At 40.7% G+C, this 19,355-nt stretch overlaps 1 protein-coding gene across 7 annotated transcripts in view; it reads left to right on the top strand.

Annotated features, from left to right (window-relative positions):
* MAP2K5 (mitogen-activated protein kinase kinase 5) overlaps nt 1–19,355 on the top strand; it is a 139,707-nt gene that overhangs the window by 61,796 nt on the left and 58,556 nt on the right. For 4 of the 7 annotated variants that reach the window (XM_072869860.1, XM_072869858.1, XM_072869864.1 and 1 more), the window contains exons 13-16: nt 544–592; nt 7,811–7,884; nt 8,814–8,864; nt 12,540–12,611. In XM_072869860.1, coding sequence (XP_072725961.1) covers nt 544–592; nt 7,811–7,884; nt 8,814–8,864; nt 12,540–12,611 — 246 coding nt within the window. Of the gene's footprint in view, nt 1–543; nt 593–7,810; nt 7,885–8,813; nt 8,865–8,982; nt 9,173–12,539; nt 12,612–19,355 lie in introns of those variants that run through there. The other 3 variants (XM_072869862.1, XM_072869861.1, XM_072869865.1) reach the window with 2 other exon arrangements.

Raw genomic sequence — 19,355 nt, 5'->3', positions numbered from 1 at the left:
GTACAGTTCAAGAAGAAATGTTCAGCATTTGTATTGAGTAAGTAAAAGCGTGGGAAGTAAAGGAGGAAAGAGTACAGGCGCACCAAATGGAAAGAAAGGGAAAGGGAGGATGAAGTGGAAGAGGCTATTAGAGATTTTGTTATTTTCTGGCCTTTAATTTCACTGGGTTGCTTTTGTTGCAAGAAGGCAAATCATTACCCGCTTTGTCTTTCATGATTTTTAACACCCCAGCAAAGATAGATGAATTAAAAACACATTGAAATGCCTAAAGGGATTCAGTATAAGCGCAACTAACTTCAATTTAGAGATCCTGGGAAGAAGCTTATTTGTGTGTTCTTAAAGAACCTGTTGCCGTGTAGTCGGCAGCAGGGGTTCGTTGGGTCCTGCGGTCCTTTGGAAGGGATGCTTTGTCTCTCCTTTTTGTGGTCCTGCCTCCGTTCTTCATTGGAACTCGGGTCTTTAACAACTCACGCCGGCTGAGATGCGTAGTGTTTCTTACCAGGAATCTTTAACATGTGTTGTTGCTTTTTCTTTTAAATTCAGGTTGTGAAAGGCCTTACCTATTTATGGAGTCTAAAGATTTTACACAGAGGTGAGTAACAGATGTTTTCTGTTTTCCAATGAAATACCATACTATTTTATTATAACAACACTTTCTACAGAGACAGTAGACCATACTAACATCTGGTTTGATTCCAGTGGAGTAATGCAGAATGAAACTTACTCATTAGCCATGCAGATTTTCTGATAAAATATTTTTACTGCTGTTCTCTTTTATTGCCCTCCTTCCTCCCCTACAAAGAAAAAGACTAAAGAGAGAAATGAATTTTATAGAGATTTAGATGCTATGGGTTACAAACAGGTGCCCAGTGGAAAAATCAGTAAGGAAAATCAGATGTTTGACTAGTATTGAAAATAGAAGATAGATAATGAATGTTCTGATGTACTTCAGACATCTCATGTGATAGCCACAAGCGTTGCTAGAGTCTCAGATCTCTAAAATTGTGGCCCACTGTCCTTTAACATGGTCATGAATAATTAAAGAAACTTTAAACCTGCTTGGACATAAGCCATTTTGGCATTTTGCTGTTTAGTCTCCTTCCTGAAGCTAATCTGTGGGTTTTTTTAAACTTCTCATATATTTCTTGCTTTTTAGTGTCGTTACATTTTGTTTAAAAATTGTCTATTGTGATAAGTTAATTCAGATGTACTAGAACTTTCAAAAACAATGTCAGTTCTGGAAACAGTGGCAAATGCTGTTTAAAGAACAAAGGAGCCCTTCCCCCTACACCACCACCACCACCCCCAAAAAAAGGCAAGAGAAACTCATTACATTTATAATGTTTCTAAAGTGTCTGAAAGTAACTGCTCGGGTTCCTAATGTTGCTAACAATACTGTTTAATTTAACCCATCTGCTCACTCAGCCCGTGTGCACAGTTGGAGCGTGCAGTAACCGACATCATTTGTGATTGAAAGAGAAGTGTAAAGTAGAGAGACACGTAGCAAATTTTAAGTTGCAAACCAACTAGGTAAGACCATTTCTTCTGGGGTGCCTAGTTTTGGAGCAGCTGAGCAGTAGGTGTTGAGGCTCTGGCAAGGTGATGAGAAATGCCTGGGTCAGGCGCCCGGTGTCCTGGTGTGATCAGTGCAAGGAGTCGGGCACCTCTGGAGAATCATCCGGAAATCTGTGCACTGAGTGGGACAAAGAAGCTAATAGGAAACACTAATTACTAGTATGTATTGAGGTCCTGCCCCTCCTTGGAGCTTAGGCTCAGACTATCCTCAGGCTTTTGTGGAGAGTTTGTAGTGGAGGAGGAGGTTGATCCTTCCTTTGTGTAATGGCCCAGCGAGCAGCTGTGCAACAGGACATCGGCTTCAGTTCCTCCTCAGTCTCCCAGCATCTCCTTCCTGGGAGATCGCTCTGACGTGGGAGCACGGGCTCTCTCCTGGGTGGGAGAAAGAGGGCTGCGGCCAGAAGAGTGAGTAGAGATCAAGTGAGGACTTGGCTTTGTTACCCCCGATTAGAGGGTGAGTGAGATGCTCAGGCTGCTGGTGTATGTGACCGTAGGCTGTCACTGGATTAAAAGAACAGAAATAACCCGGAGTCCATGACCAACTCGGTGCAGAGACAGGTTACCAAGGAGGCTTCGTTTCTGATGATGGTTTAAACATTTCACCTGCTAGCCTGAATGTTGCCAGATGCAGCAATTTGTCAGCTCCATCCGCTCTCAGCAAGAGGATGAGCGGTCTAGATGCCAGAGCTGCCACAGCAGTTGTCAGAATAAATACAAAAGAAAAAGCAGCTGGAGCATCCGTGGCTGGCTATCGCTCTGTATAGGCTACACAGTCTTTGCCATGCTTTTGTAACACCTAAAAAGATAAAGCAGGTTTGAAATGTTTTTTCATTTTTAATTTTTTCATTAAAGATTCTGGCCACCCACTGAATGTGATTTGGAGAGAGCATTGTGGTCAAGCGTAAATAGGACAACTGTAACATTTTATTGTTGTTCTGCTGTAAATTTAGAACCTGGGTCTGATTTTTGCTTTGCCAGTAAAACAAAATCTCCCCTTCTGCATGGGTTTCATTGCCTTGATTGAAGAGCAGCTCTGAGTTTTTGATGAATTATGTATGGTCCTTGCTGTGGTCTGGAAAGAGAAGCACAGAAACTGATTTTTCATCACACTTCAGATTTTTCTGGCCTTGGTCTGTTGCTAGATTGACCAAGGTGAGACAGCACTGCAAAATGCCATGGAGGGGATAACTAGCATTCCAGGGTTCAGCAGAGTTTCCTCAAGGGACTGGTTTTTGGTATTACTCTGTACCCGTTTTTAAGATACAGAACATGTGTGTGTACTTCTGTATCTTAAAAATGGATACAGAGTAATACAGTGCAAGGAAGATGCCTGTTTCTCAAAGTAATCTCCTTCAGCTGTCTACCGGTTTTAATGCATCAGAGGTAAACGAAAGAAAATTTAACCCTGACTTTCTTGCTGTCACATGTAAAGCAGACCATGCAGGAAGCTCGCGTAGGCTAAGAAGTCAAGAATTTCCACCGTGGTGATAACGAAGGTGGAGAAGCAATCATCGTGAAGAAGCTGTGTAAGGCAGTGCAGCAAATGACAGTTTGTGACTAGAGCATGGATTAAAGCAAAGGAAACAAACAATGAGCAAGTCTTTTATTCCAGATCAGACATTTCAGCAAATATTACAGCTTAACTTCAAAACAAACCTTGCAACTAATGAGGTGATAGCCGTGCATATTAATAAACCCAAAGCTGTAGTCGTAGTCATCACACCCACATCAAACATAAACGTAAGATTAACACCTACACCACTTCTTTGGAAGATGTGAGAATGTCCCAATGATAAGTGTGCTCTTTTCCCCAGAGGATAAGAAGTAGAAATGGAAGGGTAATGAGAAATTAACTTAGATTTAAAACAGAATTAGCAATTAAACAAGTCTAATCATGTACAAAGTCAAAGTTTGTATAAAGACAAACCAAGATCTGTTAAGTTCAAGAATAAGTATAGACTGTATGCATTTTATCTGGTATGTTTTTCTCCGTTCACACCTCCTTATTAAAAGAAATGTATGAAATAAATGTTACCCGCTTGTGTTTAATTGTACTGATCTGTATTTGTATGCATGGCTGTGTACTGTGGGCCAGTGTGCGTTGCACGGTTTGGGCAGCTTGGTTTCTGACTAGGGTTTGAATTTGTGTCAGAGTTTTTGGAAGTGTTTTCTGGTTTGCGATGTGCCGGGTTGAGCTAACTGGAGCAGCAGGGTGCTGGTCGGTAGGGACAGGCACTTGTGCGATGTGGACGGTGAGTGTTCCTGTCTTCTCAGCAGGAACCGTAGTTTGCTGAGGATTTCACCAAAGGTGACCAGAGCAGCGTATATGACTTTTTCCCCCTGTTTTTTTAGCGGTGTGAGAATTCATCAGCTATGTATAATGAAGCACAAACAAAAATACTAGGGCGCGTGTGTGTACATATAGATACATACTTGTGTTTATATATGTATCGCTAAAGACGTACAGGCACACTCATGGACCACTTAAGCTTAGGTAAAAAAAATAATCCTGGCCTCTGCAAAAGCATGCTGGTGAGGTCGTTATGGCAAGAAAATATTTTCATTCTTCCAGCAGCTTCACTTTGTTGACAATAATGTTCTGTGAGCTGTCTGCAGCTAAAATTGTGCTTTTGTATCTTTTGTCTCCCTTGAACCTGGCGTATTGCAGTTTTATATTTTTAAAAGACAGAAAAAGTCAAGAGACAGCTTTTAAAAATCTGGGGGGGGTTCCCACAATCATCAATCTGTTTGCTTTTCAGTAAAACAAGGTGACTAAAATGTTTGGTGATCAAAAAAGCTGAACCTCTGACAGTTGTTTCCTGGTAAGTAAGAGCTTGGAGGTCCCATTTATTTGCAGAGAGGTGAAACGACTTAGGCAGATATATCATAAAGAGGACTTGTTCATCTTCTATAATGGTGCTTCATAGAAATCATTTGTATTAAGCAAGCACTGGTAATGGGAGCATAATGACCCCTTTTGGCTCTTGTTTAAATTCTTTCACTTCTAAACAGTAATATTAATCACAAGCAGATGGTGCAGAACATTATTTATGCACATTTGTTTTCCAAAATCAAAAAATGTTTAACCCATTAACTGAAGCAGTTTATGAAACAAAAAGGCTAATTTACTGATTGGGTGATTTTTCTCCCCACTTTCAATAGGAGATGTTTTGCGAAGTGACATTTTTGTCTAGGATTGTCGCTTCCGTTTTTCTTGAGGAAATCAACGCAACCGTTGGAATTCATAGCAACTATTTGCTTAAATCCCCCTTTTGCGGTGCTGTTTAAATTCTGCTGCAAGGACAGATAGTATTTGTTCTTAGCAGTGCTTGTTTGGCTGCAGGTTGCTCAGTAGAGTCCCCAGCCTGCATGGGCTTCCCTTCCTTAATGGGCTGATGGCCGATTGCTTTTTTTCTTTTAGGATAATTTTTTTTAGTGCTGTTTGTGGAAGGATTTCAGGATCAAGCAACGCTTAATGAATGACAGATGTTTTTTTAATTATGTCGACTTACTGTCACATCCCACGTGGTCGCAGGGAAGGGGAGGTGGGGTCTGCAGGTCCCCGGTGGCACAAGGTGATGGCTGGATGGAGCCTTGGCTCTTCCCTGGTGGGAGCTGGGCAGGCCTGGTGGGACAGGGGATACATGTGGCCTGGTGGTTTCCTCTGGTGGGTCGTGTTAAGGGAACAAGGACTTGTGGGCTGCACTTGGAGAACATCCTGCCCCTTCCTCTGAACTCGTGACGTGGTTGAGTCCTTATAGAAAGAAAATTTGGCTACGTGCATGTTGCCTCATCTTCACGTTCCGTGAGGTCGTAAGGTTTCACGCTTAGAGCTTCCTTCTGCCTTCCCAGACCCTTCACTCTACTCGCAGTGAAAGGATTTTTGCATTCTTAAAAAGTAATGCAGTTGATCCAGTCTTGATCCCACGAGCCTATTTCCATCCATACTGCACCAAAATACTTCTCTTGTCCATTTGGTTATTAATTATTTTTATTGCATCCTGTACATTAAAAGCAAGGGCCTCTTGTTATACTGCAGTTTTCTTTTAAAAGTGTTAGTCCTGTAAACAGCTGGACTCGTGGTGCAGAATGTCAGTATTTTCTGTATCTGTAATTGCATCTGCTGTTCGTTACAATTCAGCACAAGCCTAGTAGCGAGGTGGCTCTATCGGCTGCCATATTTTTAGAAAGAAGGTCAAACAGGATTACTGTGCAACTTACTGTTCTTCGCGGGATTCGGGATCGAGCCTGCTGATGTACTCGGCATGTCTTGTTAGATTTAGCAAAGTCACTCGACACCAGAGAGGAGCGTGCTGCTTAGCGGGTTGCCCCAAGCAAATATTTGAGTCTCCCTGAAGTTTTAGTTAGAAAATATATTCCTAAAACGTTGTTAGGAAGTGTATGGGAGATTCTGTGACTGCGTGGATTGCTCTGTAGCGGTGTTTTGTCTCATCACCTGAGGCGGGGGAATAGGTCAAAATCCATCAAATGCAGCACACGGATTGAATTCCTAAAGATGAAATGGAGATCAGGATACACAACCTGAGTCTGTCAGTGCTCTAACACGATGAAGACACTCGTGACTGATTTTTCTTTTGGCTTTGGGGAGAAATTGCAAAACCTATCGGCAATATTAATACCTAACTTAAAACGTACGGATCCACTTAAGCTATATAACGTACTCGTGAATGCTCCCCTTTTTTAAACTGGATTTTTAGCTCAAATATAGGAAAGCATTTAATCAGCTTGTTAATTGAGGTTATACATTTCTACATTACAGAGACAAATTAAGCAAGCTACTGTGGTACCAGAAAACATCTGCTAAACAAAGGCAAACTTAATGATAAACAAAATTAGGTTCTTTTCTAGTTGGGTTTCATCCATCTGCACCCAACTAGTGTTCACTTTTAAAGAAGGCAAAGATACAAGCTATTGCTTTTAATCCATTTTGACAGAAGAAAGCAGTGATTAGGCAAAGCCACTGTGCTCTAATCTTCCCAAGTTTAAGCCAGGCCATAACGCGCACATTATGCTTTCCAACTGGCATCCCTGGAACAGAAAGATGCTCAGTGTTTCCTGCACTACAGTCAGGCTGGATGTTCAGCGGTTTATTCACACATCGATTTTACAGTATGCAACAGAAGCGTCCCAACTTCTTTTGGCATCAGAGGGGGTCCGCATTAAGATCTTTACACTGACAATCTGGCTTTATGATGCACATTGATGTTTTATTTGCTGGAGCAGGATTAGGAATCATTTTAAGGCGTTGCTGGCAGTTAACCTCTGTAAAAGCGCTGAAACCGTGAGGTCGGAGCCGTTTTATGCAGCGGAAGCCATGGAGGTGGAAGCCAGTAGCTTTGAATAATGGTGTGCACAAGAGCAAAGCTGCACTGTGTATGTTCCTGGGGCAGAAGGAGGCGCGAATGTGCTTGTATGTTTGCGTTTTGCCTGTGCTCCTATATGCAGGTGTTTGTATGGATACTTTATTTGTAATTTTTATAGAATATTAAATTCTGCTCTTGTCACTACAGGGAATTAAGTGAGGGCTGTTAGAGAAGAGGGAGGCAGGGTTAATTGCAGTGTTAGAATACGAAGTCACGGGGCGGAGATGGACCTTAAGAGGTCAGCTGGGCTATCCCTTGATACTAAAACAGGCTTCACCGTTTGCAGCGTTGCTTTTGGCTTGTTCCTAAATCGCCCAGTGACAGAGTTTGTTCCCTCTCTGTCGTTTCCACTTCATGCCATAATCTGCAGATCCTTTTTTGCAGACCTGCTCCAGCCTACACTCCAGGCAGCTGTTTAATCCTATATTTATGCAATTGATTAATCCCTGTCTAAATGTAGCGCTTCCACTTGTCCCTGTTGAATTTAGTCTTATTTTTTCAGTCTGATTTTCCAATTTGTCAAGATCACTTCGAGTTCTAGGTCCCATCCTTCAGTGCACTTGCTGTCCCTCCCAGATTGGTGTCACCTGCAGATTTGGACTCAATGACCGTAAGGGTCTTTTCCAACCCAAATGATTCTATGATTTAATAACATGGATTATCAGTATTTGAGAGGTACAGATATAATGTCGTCTGTGCTACTGGCTCTTACAAACGAGAGGTTGCATTTGAAATACATCATTGAAATATTTCCTATTAAAATCCATCGCGCCAATATTCGTAACGATCTCTGTGTATACGATGCGTATCTAGGATAATATAGATTAAATCCAGTTTTGTTCCCTCGACAGATGTGAAGCCGTCTAATATGTTGGTGAACACGCGAGGCCAGGTGAAGCTGTGTGACTTTGGGGTTAGCACTCAGGTAATTCCCCCTTTAGATATCTGCCCGCTCTCTTTCTAATGTCAAAGTCACCTGGCTGCCAGACAAACAGCCCCACAGCAAGCTCCCCTCTGCTGGGACAGCCCTATTCATTTTTAATCTCTGGGCGACTTTTCTTCATCTGAATATGATTGTTCATTGTTTAATGACAGTAAAAACTGCTGATATTGTAATTACTACTTACGAATAGCAAACTTCATTGATATGCAGCTTTGATATGAAAGCGTTTTGGCCAGACAAAAGGGAGGGCAGAACGAGAGATGTGTCTGGGGAGCCCAACTGGCCCACAATAAAAATTAATATTGGGAGTAACAATAGTGGTGGGCTTTTACAATGTGCAGCACAAATTTTAATTAATTTCCATTTTGGGCCTCCCTGGAGAACTTCTCTGATAGTGACCCGTGAGCTTGCTGTGATGTTGATTTGAATTTCAGCACCTTTACTCTCAGCCAAACATGAGGACCAAAGAGAAGGTCAGCCTTGTATTATAAGTTGTCAGAGTCTGTTGTCCCTCCAGCGTATTTAGTGCTCGTTGCATTCAAGTGATGAATGTGGCTTTATTCACATCTTGAGCCAGCTGACTGAAAAATGAGTGCGTTCAATCCTACTTCAAATTGACTTTTTATATCAGACTAGTTTGGGGTACTAAAGCGATAAGCATCCTGTTTAACAGAATTGTTTAAGGTTATCTGCCATAAACTGTAATGCAGTGCTTGTTTAAATTGGAACTCTCATTCCGAACAAAAGAGAGATTTAATCATTTTTAATGCCTTTGCAGATAAATTTGTTCCCTTTTACATAATTTTTAGTTGATTTATAGGAATGATGATTGTAGGTTAAATGAGGAATAATTGCCCATTTTATTTCCACATTATCTTTATATTGTTCTAACAGACTGTTTTGTCTGATAGCTGGTGAATTCTATAGCCAAGACGTATGTTGGAACAAATGCTTATATGGCGGTAAGTGGATTTATGCAGGAATAACATTTAAATAGAAGTATTTGTTCACAGTCTTGTTCTGTGTAATGCAGGATACACTCTAAGTCAATTCTCAAACTTCATCTCTCCCCATCCCCAGCGTAAGCCGTGTCTTAATTGCGTGTGCCACGAAACAACTCCCTTTTACCGTCTCGCAGACCCACTCCCTCCCTATCCCTGCTCACCTACCAGCTCTGTGCCACTGCGCTCCTCGCTGATATGGAAGAGTAATACCAGAAAAGTGTTTCTTTCATGTATTTTTCGTTGTCTTTAATGCATTGTAACAGCTGGGAACAAAGAAGAGAGCCAGTTCAACGTAAAACAGCAGCTTTCCACTGACAGCCTGCGGCTGCTTGCGGAGCGCTGAGGGTCCGAGGCTGTCCGCAGTTGGGGAACCGCTGCTCTGAGCCTGCAGTTTAGCAAAGCATTTAGGCATGTGCAGATGGCTCATGGGCTGCTCGATACCTCAGCACCTGTGTGGGTGTTTCCCATGTGAAGCTGCCATGTAAATTTGAAGCTAAAATATTTGGACTAAGAATTTTAGGGCATTAAATTGCACGTTGTGTAATCTTCGTACCATACATCCCGAGTCATCGATATGTTTCACTTTTCTTTATAAATTTTGGTTAGAATGCTTGTGACGATGAGACTACTTTTGTCCTTTTTCTGTACGTTAAAACATAAATTCCCATCATGTTTAGATGAAGGTACAACATTGCTGAAGGTGTATCATTTGGAGGAACGCTGCTGCTGTTAGCTAGGATGCGAGGTTTGGGTTTAGCTGACCTGACAACTGGCGTGTGGTGTTCATGCCTTTGAGATTCATATGGCGACGAGAGCCAGTCTGAAAGTAAACTACAAAAGTTAGCCTGTATTTTCCATTAAATCAATTTGATTAATTTTTGTTCTCCATTTAACAGATGTGAAAACTTAAATGCTTCGGTTTAGAGCAGTTTATTAACTGTTGTCTTTTATTTTTGGCCATTAAAATTATTTTAGCAAACTATGTATGTCATAATATTAATGAGGAAAAAATAAATGTTCAGCTTGTTTAAGAAAAAAAAAAAACAAAGTGCAACCAATACAAAGCGATTGGTACTTGTATTTTTCAAACCTCAGAAAAAAGGAGAGAGAAATCCATGACCTTTAATCGCTTTCAGGTATTTTTTATTACTTTCTCGTGAGAAGAAAGCAGACCAGGGTGTCCATTTATTTGCTAAGTGCTTTTCTAGTCAAGGTGTACTCATTATGTAGCTTCTGAAACACTCATGTCACCATCCTGGAAAGACTTGGGCTATCCTGTGTCATCAGAATATTATGTGCAGAAAAATGTTTTAAAGAAAAGAAAAGAGTGAAAAAAATCCGGTCTTCTATATTACCACTTTTGCTAGTAAGCCTGCTGATTTCTATGCCTCCATTTTCTAAAAGAACTGGAATATAGCGATGCAGACAAATAAACAGCTTCAAATTAATCAACTTTTCCAACTCAGCTGTTACTCTTAGAGTGGTCTTAAGCAGGTCTGAGAATTAAATTGTTTTATGCTTTTAGTGTAGGAATCAAGATTACTGTTCTCTTTTCCAGGTGTACATTAAATAAATTACTTTTTTTTTTCTCATTGTTTATGGATGAATGTGATGCCTTCATCTATTAATTGAAAAAGAGAAGCTTAAGCTAAAACGTACTCTATCTGATTTCTTGTGTTAAAATTGTTTTGCTTGCTGAATGAGTCATTTCTCGTCATCAAATTTATAGTCTAGTCATCAAAAAATAATGAAGGTCATAAGTTTTGGGTTGTCTGCCTACTTGGCAGACTTTGAGTGAATTTGAAACCATTAAAAAAGTTGAGGTTTCTGTTTAAAATAAACAAGCAAAAAAGCTTTTTGAGTGAGAAACTAAAATTTCCAACAAAAATACATTTGCTATAAAATCATTTTATCACCTCTTTATACAGAAAAAATTCTGGATGAAAAAAGTAACCAGTTGTAGAAATTTTTAGGGGAAAATATTTTTGAGCTGTGTATCCTTGGGATGATCTCTATGTTGCACACTTTACTTTAGGCATATGCTATTCTTATTTTCATCTTCTTTTCATACTCTTACATTCATGTGACTAGACTTTTTGTTTAAATCTGCAAATTATTTACTTGCCGCTATCTTCTGTGAATACATAATTTCTGAACATAAGTTGCTGTTAAAAACTTGAGCTGTTATAACAGAAGAATAAACCATTTAATACTGCTCAGTGTGAATTCTGCAGCCGATTTGGCGGCTCAGGAAGGGCCAGGGTCTCATCTGCCCTAAAAAGATCTGCGAGCGTTATTGTCTTGCTACTGGTGCGGTGATTGCCGGTATCGAAGCACGCTTGGCCGGGATAGCCGATGCCATGTGTCGTTACAACGGCAGATGTATCTGTCGGTATGCATTTTTGGCTGCGTATCTGCACCTGTATGAGGATCTTTGTCAGTATAAAAGGATGCTTAAAAATTGTATCCCTGTATGATGCTGTTGCAAACATTTCTAAGATATGCTGACCTAGGCCAAACATGCTTAATGAAGGCTTGCCTTAATGAACTTTAAAAAAACTAAATAAAATTTTGGGGTCACTGTTCAGCTCAAAATAAATGAGGGTCAGTCAAAAAGATTTTGTTCCAGTTACATTCTGGGGTGTTTTTTTAGGTTATGGTGGTTGTGGAAGGCTATCCTTAAAGATAACGTGGACAGCACCGTGTTTTTTACTTAACATTCAGGCTGCGATAAAAGCTCTTGACCTGGGATTAGCAGTGCAGAGTAAACATCCGAAAACACATTGGACTGGCACTAATTTGGGAGTTTGTTTTCTAAAAAAGGTCTCTGGATTATTAAAGACTAAAAATACAGCCAGTGCTTTGTAGGTGGTTGGGCTAGACAGGTGCATTAACAGCACAGTGGGGAGAGAAGTCTCATGGAGCCTTTTATTGTTACATTTCATGCTGTACTTGACCTTGGAAATGCTTAAATTGTAGCTTTCAAGTAAAAACTAGCAGTTATATTTTACAGCATTCTATTTCATGAGGCATTAAATTTGCTGTTAATAGTTTTGAGTGAAGTCTTTTTTTTTTTCTATAGGTCAAAAATGAAATTAAAAAGGATATAAAATAAAATTGCTGGCATGTGACTTCATTGATTCTTTTGGCTTCAATAACTTTGCTTTTAAACCATAGTTACTCCCCAACCCCTTGACTCAACATTAGGACTCTGTTTTCCTAGCGTACCTTGTTGTTGTGCCTATACATCTACAGCGATAGATGCATACACCATTGGAATCTCACAACTTGACCTTGCGCTTTGCTGCGCGTGTGCAAGCCGTCGGCTTTTTTTTTTTTTTGTCGGATAAAACAGCCCAAACACAAATGCCAAGGCCAACTTTACGAGGTGCGTAGCAATGCATGGCCACAAGTCTGAGCATAAGCGAGTCCTTTGCTCTTGCAGAAGAGGCAAAAATAAATAAGTCAGTCACGTCTGAAGAGTGGGTTTGCTGTCTGCCAGGTTAGCTGGTAAGCTTTAAGCTTCTTTGCATTTTCTCAGTTGATTTGTTTGCCCTGGGCTAGCTTTTGTGGAATAAGTACATGTGTTGGTTTGCTAGGCTCAGGAAGATGTTTCTTTCCATCTCTTTGCAGCCTGAGCGGATTTCAGGAGAGCAGTATGGAATTCATTCGGATGTTTGGAGTCTAGGGATTTCCTTCATGGAGGTATGCAAATATCTATGATTTTCATGTGCACATTGCAAGAATCAAATGAAATCTAACATAAAAATATTTTAATGTGTCTTTGTATACTCTTTTTATGTACGCGTGCTTTTACCTATTGCTGAATTTCTTGGCTGTATTTAGAATGGGTTTGTTCTTACTGCGTTCAATTTGGTTAGATGTGAAGAGCCTCTGTACAAACCATGTAACACTCTTAAACCCTCTAATAAAACTCCATATGAGAGTAAGAAGTAGGGCCTGGTACATGGACGTCTCTGCATCCTTTCAACAGCTCTGGGAGTGAAGGTGACGGTATTTCTGCATTGCATCTTCGCAGGCCAGGACAGAGTGGGCTATTATTAGGGTTAAAATAGTGTTACGCGGATTCCAGGTTTGAGCTGGTTAATGGCCTTGCAAAATCTTTGCAGAAATATCTGCACAATGGTATGAGTCTCTCCCTGTGTGATTAAATAAAGTGTTTGAATTTAAGTGTTCGCAAGGGCTTTTAGAAAGATTTCTCACAAACATAGTTTCAAGCAGGAGAAAGTCTTGTCAAAATGAAGTTCAAAGAGAATGTGGTCGTAAATGCAGTCATTCAGGAGAACCCATGCTTTCTGCAAGCTTAGTCAGAACAAGGTCAGCTTTGATTCAGGAAAAAGGTTGGTTTTTTCAGCTTAGGGTTCATCAGATGTTTTAAGAAACCTAAGTTTCAATGACTTTATAAAAATGGATGATTGTTTATAAGATAACCTAGAGTGTATAAGTTGAGTAGAAATACCTGTTTTATGATAGCATCTTGACCAGTAAAATCCAATCTGACTTGGTCTGGTCTGGGAGAAGGAACAGGTAGCTCTGGTCTGGTGGTGACCACGTATGGTATGGGTATGTTCATGTGGCCTTTTTCACGCTGGCCTTGGCTGGCCACAAACAAGCCAGCTTCAGCTGGAAACCCTTGTAGCTTTGACAGCTCGAGCAATAAGCTCTCAGAGTTTTTCAGCTCAGGGATAGTCCCATGAAAGAACTTCCCCCTGCTTGGAGCAGTTGTTTCTTCCTTTAACAACAGTTCATTCAAACCATCGATGATTTGCATCATCTTTCTTGCACAGCCTGACAAAGGCGTGATACGATGAACTGAAAAATATGCGTGCCCTTCCCTTCTCTTCTGGTATAATATAATATCATTAAGGTGAAGCTGAATATGCCTTTTGGTGAAGTGCAACTGATGTTTTTAGCAGAAGATTAGGTAGAAGTTAAGTAGTCTTGGTGCTGGCCCTCTGCAGCGAGGCAAATTTCATTTTGTAGCCTGAAAGTTAACCAAGACTAGTGTTATGTTTTCAAACAATAAATTCCTTGCCAAATCAGTTTTAACCAAATGAAAATACTTAATGCTGAATCATTGCATTCAGATCTTGTAAATCTTTTCCAGAGTCTGACTAAAGCTAACTCTGAATTACAATAATGACATACTTTAACGTGTCACAGGGGATGCAGTTCTCTTAATTTGTTTTACTGCAAATTTTAATGGTTTGTAATGCTGGAGAGCCCTCACAATTCTGGGAGAGATACAGAACATACTCACGCACTCCGTAAATAAATCTAGCCAACAAAGGGCTAAAATGAGATTGTATTACATTAAGACTTGACTATGGTGTTCTCCCTGATTCACGGTGGAACAGAGCGGTATAAATGCAGAAGTCCTATAGAGCAAGCATTTACTGGTTCCTTTGCTGAATAAAAGATGTATTTCAATGGGCAGCAGCAATGTGATGATTTACCACGTAGACCAAGACATTTGGACTTCAGTTTAGGATTACTAGTAGGTAACCTGGCTGGGAATGGATTTGATGTGAAGGATGAATTTCACATTATATTAGGCAACGTTAGGAAAACTCCTTTCATTTGCATTTACTCTCCTCTTTTAAACCTTCTCAACTTTGTTTTTTTCTCTCTCACTTTTCACAAATGTCTTCTGAACCAGATGTACAAAAAACAATTTGGTTCTGTGTGCTTTGTTAATTGGTATGTCATCTGGTCCTCCGAGACCTCTCTTCAACATGATCGCTGTTTTATTGAAGTGGTTTGAGTGATGTGCTAAATGATGAAAGCAAGGACAGTGGCTTAGAAAAATGTCTCAAAAAAGGTGAAGAAGATGCTCAAAGAGCCACACAAGGTCACTGTCATTAAAGTAACACTGTATTGACATGGGGATTGGTAGTGGAGACACCCAGGCTCTTGTTGATGGAACTGTTAAAAAGGGAAGTTAGCATTTGCTGTAGGATTTTAAAATCACCTCCACTTCGTAGTGTGATACTCCAGTCCCTACAACTTCAAGCTAGCACAGTTATAGCACGTTAATGTAAGAAATGGCGTGCGGGAGCAAGTTTATAAGGGCTATTCTGACGTATGAGACTGTAAAATAGCAGCTAAGTAAATCTTCTCATTTTCTTTAATACTCTTCTGAGCCTTTAAAATGTCTTGAATTTCTTTGCTGCAAAGCTATGTGTAATGAGAAACTCAGCTGTTACTTTTGAAGGTTAGGAAAACTGCCCCAGAAAACTTGCTGGCAAGAGTGTGAAAAGTATTAGATGTGGGTACCATGTAAGTTTTGAGAAATGGTGAGTGTTCTTGTTCTTTTTGAAGTAAGAGGTGTCTGAGGGTGCTCAGTCTTCCCTTTGCCAAAACTAAAAAAAAAAAAAAAAAAGAAAAAGAAATGCTGCTAGCTTTTTAAATTATTATTCTTTCTTTTTTTTGGAGTTTGCATTTCTTCAGGATTTTTCGAAGTGAATTAAATGTAATACATAATCTGTAAAACTGTTTAAAAGTGTTACATCACAAATAGTTTGTGTGTTTTCGTGAGGTTTTTAGATGTCTTATTTAAGTGCTCTTGGGTTGACAAAGCAAGTTCAATTTAAACCAATAACATTGCTGTCACTACGCTGAAGACTGTGTCAGCATTTTCATTATAAAAGCTGTTTTTCAGGGGTTTATAACTCAGTCATAAAATACGCTCCAGGCTGACTGGGCTGAGTCTGAGTGCCGTGTGTGCTCTGTAGCTGATCCAGTCTCCCTCCAAGAGCCGTGCCCTGCACAGGAGGATAAATTAGATTGCCTAATATTTCTTGTTGCTCTCCAGTATGACTCTAATCCTACCTTGCATGGCTGCTATCTGAAAGTGAACTTTCAAGCATCCAAAATTGGGATAAAATACATCTTGTTGGGTTTTGATAGGCAGCATTCTTGTCCAGCGGTGCCTTTTTGTGGAGGTGTTTGAGGAGTAGGTATACGACCGTCACCTTCAGCTGAGCTGCTTCTCCTGGGGTAAGAGACTGCTGTAAGAGACAAGGAGCTGGGTGAGAAGAGCTTTGGTGGGACCCTGTAGGGCTGGTGTGCTCTCAGGTCCTCCTGCTTCCGCAGAGGGTTGCTTCTTGGTTTTCTCCTGGATTTTACCATCTCAAAGCTGCCTGCTGCGGAGTGCTGGCATGCTCTCGAGGCAATACTGAGGACCGGAGTCTCCTACGTGTCATGAGGAGAGATGGTAGGTGAGGAGAAGGGAGTTTTGGGAAGGGAGTGGAATTGAGTTGTGATCCGAGCTGTTCGTTGAGGCAAAGTATAGGCTTGCAGGTCTTTGCCAGAAGATCTAGGGCTCATTTTATCTACAGATAGAATTGGTATTATATTATATTGAAATACAGGAAATGGAAGTGATTTGCTTATGCCACAAACCGAGTAAGTTTTGGAAGTCGAATATGAGCTCACATGCTTGGCTGATGATAACTTTTTGCCCCTCCTTTTCTATCGCATCCGAGTCTCTACTTTCTACTGTCCTCTGCTGAGAAAAACAGCTACTTTCCTGTGCTTCAGGCCTCCTTTTAAAATTAACTTCTCTTGCAAAGATTATCAGTGTTCTCTCCTTCAGGGAAAAGGAGTTTGTGTATCAGTTTTAATGTAGAAACAAGTTCTTAAAACTCCCAAAATGAGAATTTTACGTGTTCGGTCACCAGAGTTCTCTGTTATCTGTATTATTTGTGAGAACTTTCAAGGGTTGCTAGTTGATTGTGATGTTTGTGTTAAGATGCTGTTTTAAGCAATATTCCTAGCAGTCATATGATGGATTTTCAGCAGTTGTGTGCATTCCCACATATAGGAACACCAATATATATCCAACAAACATGCTTTACATCGTGTATTTCAGGCACACATACATATCTTCTGGGCGGGGTTAACTTTGAATGCATGCGATGTCAGCATTATGGAGTCTTAGACTCTTCAGCGCACTTGGGCTGGGAGCACAGACGGAGATGTAAGAGCTCATTCAGATCACAAAAGCAAAGAGGAACATATTTGAAGAGGGTGCTACAGGAGAAGCAGCTCTGCTTTGAGATGATTCTCCTTGAAGCACTTCAATCTTTAAGATGTTTCGCTGTATAAAGCTGATGTAAAGACTCAAGTGTGTGTAATCTGGGCAAGCAGAGGAGGTTTCAGAATAATTCTTTCTAAGGAGTCTGAAGTATGAGGTCAGTCTCATATCATCAGCTTTGAAGTGATAATGGTTCAAGATCAAGATTGTGAGCTGATCTGCAGGAACTCCTGGAGACCTCGATTTGGTCTTCTGCAGGATTTCACTTATGTGTGGACATAATGGTTGGTCTTTCATCAATTTTACACCCTTACCTAAATAATAGCAGGTAGACAGATGTGGGGGGAAATCTGAGACCCGAAGCTTGGTGGTACAGCAGAGCTTTCTACAGTGACACTGGAGACTTGGTGAAGATTTGGTAGAAAGGGGTACAATCATGATGGGGCAACTGTGAATGTCTGCGTGACTGCTGGAAGTAGACACGGACCATGCAGTGACCGACAGTGTCGAAAGCTACGCTGAGTAGAGGCAGGAGGAATAGTAATTCAAATAGCCCATTAGAAGATGGTAAGGGTCAAGCTTAAATGGGAAGTGAGAATTTGCATTTAATCTCCATGCAGAGCGGGAGTCTTGTAACAGAATACTTGGCTGAAGTGAGGTGTCTCCCGTCAAGTGACAGTTCTTAATGGACTTGTCCTTGCTTTTTGTGTGCTTGGAATGAGCAGAGTTTTATTCTGCGTGTTTAAACTGGAGAGACTGGGAAAGGCCTTGCCATGGTGACGCTGCTGGTGCTGGTAAAGCCACTGAGAATGCTCGTAGCAGAAGGCATGAGGTCATCATTAAGCAAACATGTGAAGAGCATGATCTCCCCGTTCCTACACTGAGAATTCAAGAAGTTCTTAAATTAATGCATTAGATGGATCTGGGCACATTTCAGTAGATACAGTATGATGTGTCTTAAATTACTCTTTTTTTTCTTTTTTTTCTTTTCCTTCCTTTCTTTTTTCCTTCCTTTCTTTTTTCCTTCCTTTCTTTTTTCCTTCCTTTCTTTTTTCCTTCCTTTCTTTTTTCCTTCCTTTCTTTTTTCCTTCCTTTCTTTTTTCCTTCCTTTCTTTTTTCCTTCCTTTCTTTTTTCCTTCCTTTCTTTTTTCCTTCCTTTCTTTCTTTCTTTTTTTCCTTACTGAATTCCAACCTTCTCTAAACTAATAAAAAAAACAAGCCTCACTTCTGTGCCCAGACATCTAATAACCAGCAATCCTGGGATGTGATGGGTGTTTACTTTGTCACTGCAAATAACTCTAATATTAATATTAGAGAAAACTTAAACCAAGTGTTTCTGAAAATGCTGGATTACCATCTCTGTGGGCTGACATCTTCTCTCTGCTGACAGCAGGGCTTTGGGCAGCGCTGGTTTCTGTGGCCCCAGCCCTTGGCAAGACCCTTCCTGAAAAGGAACCAACTTTATGGAGAAAATGTTTCACTTCTGCCCTTTTTCTGGTTTCATGAAGTACGGCGGAGAGCAGACTCATGCCTTGAGCCCTTGGGCCTTGCAGCTCGAACCACTGATAATTGCGTAGGTGTGACTATTTAGTAACAGACACCTTTCGTTTAGGATTAAGGAAAGCAAGAAAATAAAAAGTGCTTTTTTTGCAATGAGCCTCACCCTATTACTCTGTATTTTTAAGGACTGTAGTAGCGTGATGTTTGGACAAATCCTTGCACGCTTCGCTCAGCCGTTGAGAGTGGCTGTAACACACAGAATTTTGCTCAGTAACTCGAATCGTTCTTACCGTAGAGTATTCATGTAGTTTTAATCATTCTGTACAGAATGATGCGTTTCAGAAACTTGTTCTTAGGAAAAATCTGGCCTAGTTGTTTTTGTTTGGTTTTTTTTTTTCCCCTTGAGCTATTTTGAGCAATTTCTCCAAGCAGTGGCCGTTAGCTCCGTTTCCTCATCTGCCATCTTCAGCGGCCACCAGGATGAAGATAATGTCCAGCTCCATCACGATCTTTGTGGTAGCGGAATTAAAAGTAAAGGTACCAGTGCCTGAGGGTTGGGTCATGAATTAATAATTGCTGTGTGGTGGGGGAGGCCCGTCAGAATAGCTGAAAATGGGGAAGTTGCCTCGCAGAGCGCTATCAATCACTCAGTGACCATAACTTCCAGTAATTAGTGTATTTTATGGGCCTTTGCTTCAGTGACTCGGAAGCACATATGCTCCACTCACAGCTAAACTTAGCCAGAGTAATATTCCAGGATGATTTATCCGCTTGCTGCGCTGGGATGTAACCCTATATTAGGTGAAGATTGTGAACTAAGCTGCAATAAAGTGTAAGTTTAGGTACAGTTTGCGCGGGTTGAGACCTCAATGTATCATGTTTCTCAGCAA

This window comes from Ciconia boyciana, chromosome 8 (genome assembly GCF_034638445.1).
Source record: "Ciconia boyciana chromosome 8, ASM3463844v1, whole genome shotgun sequence".
NCBI classification, from domain to species: Eukaryota; Metazoa; Chordata; class Aves; order Ciconiiformes; family Ciconiidae; genus Ciconia; species Ciconia boyciana.
The sequence above is the reverse complement of the archived record's forward strand: the minus strand, read 5'-3'. Positions and strand labels throughout refer to the sequence as shown.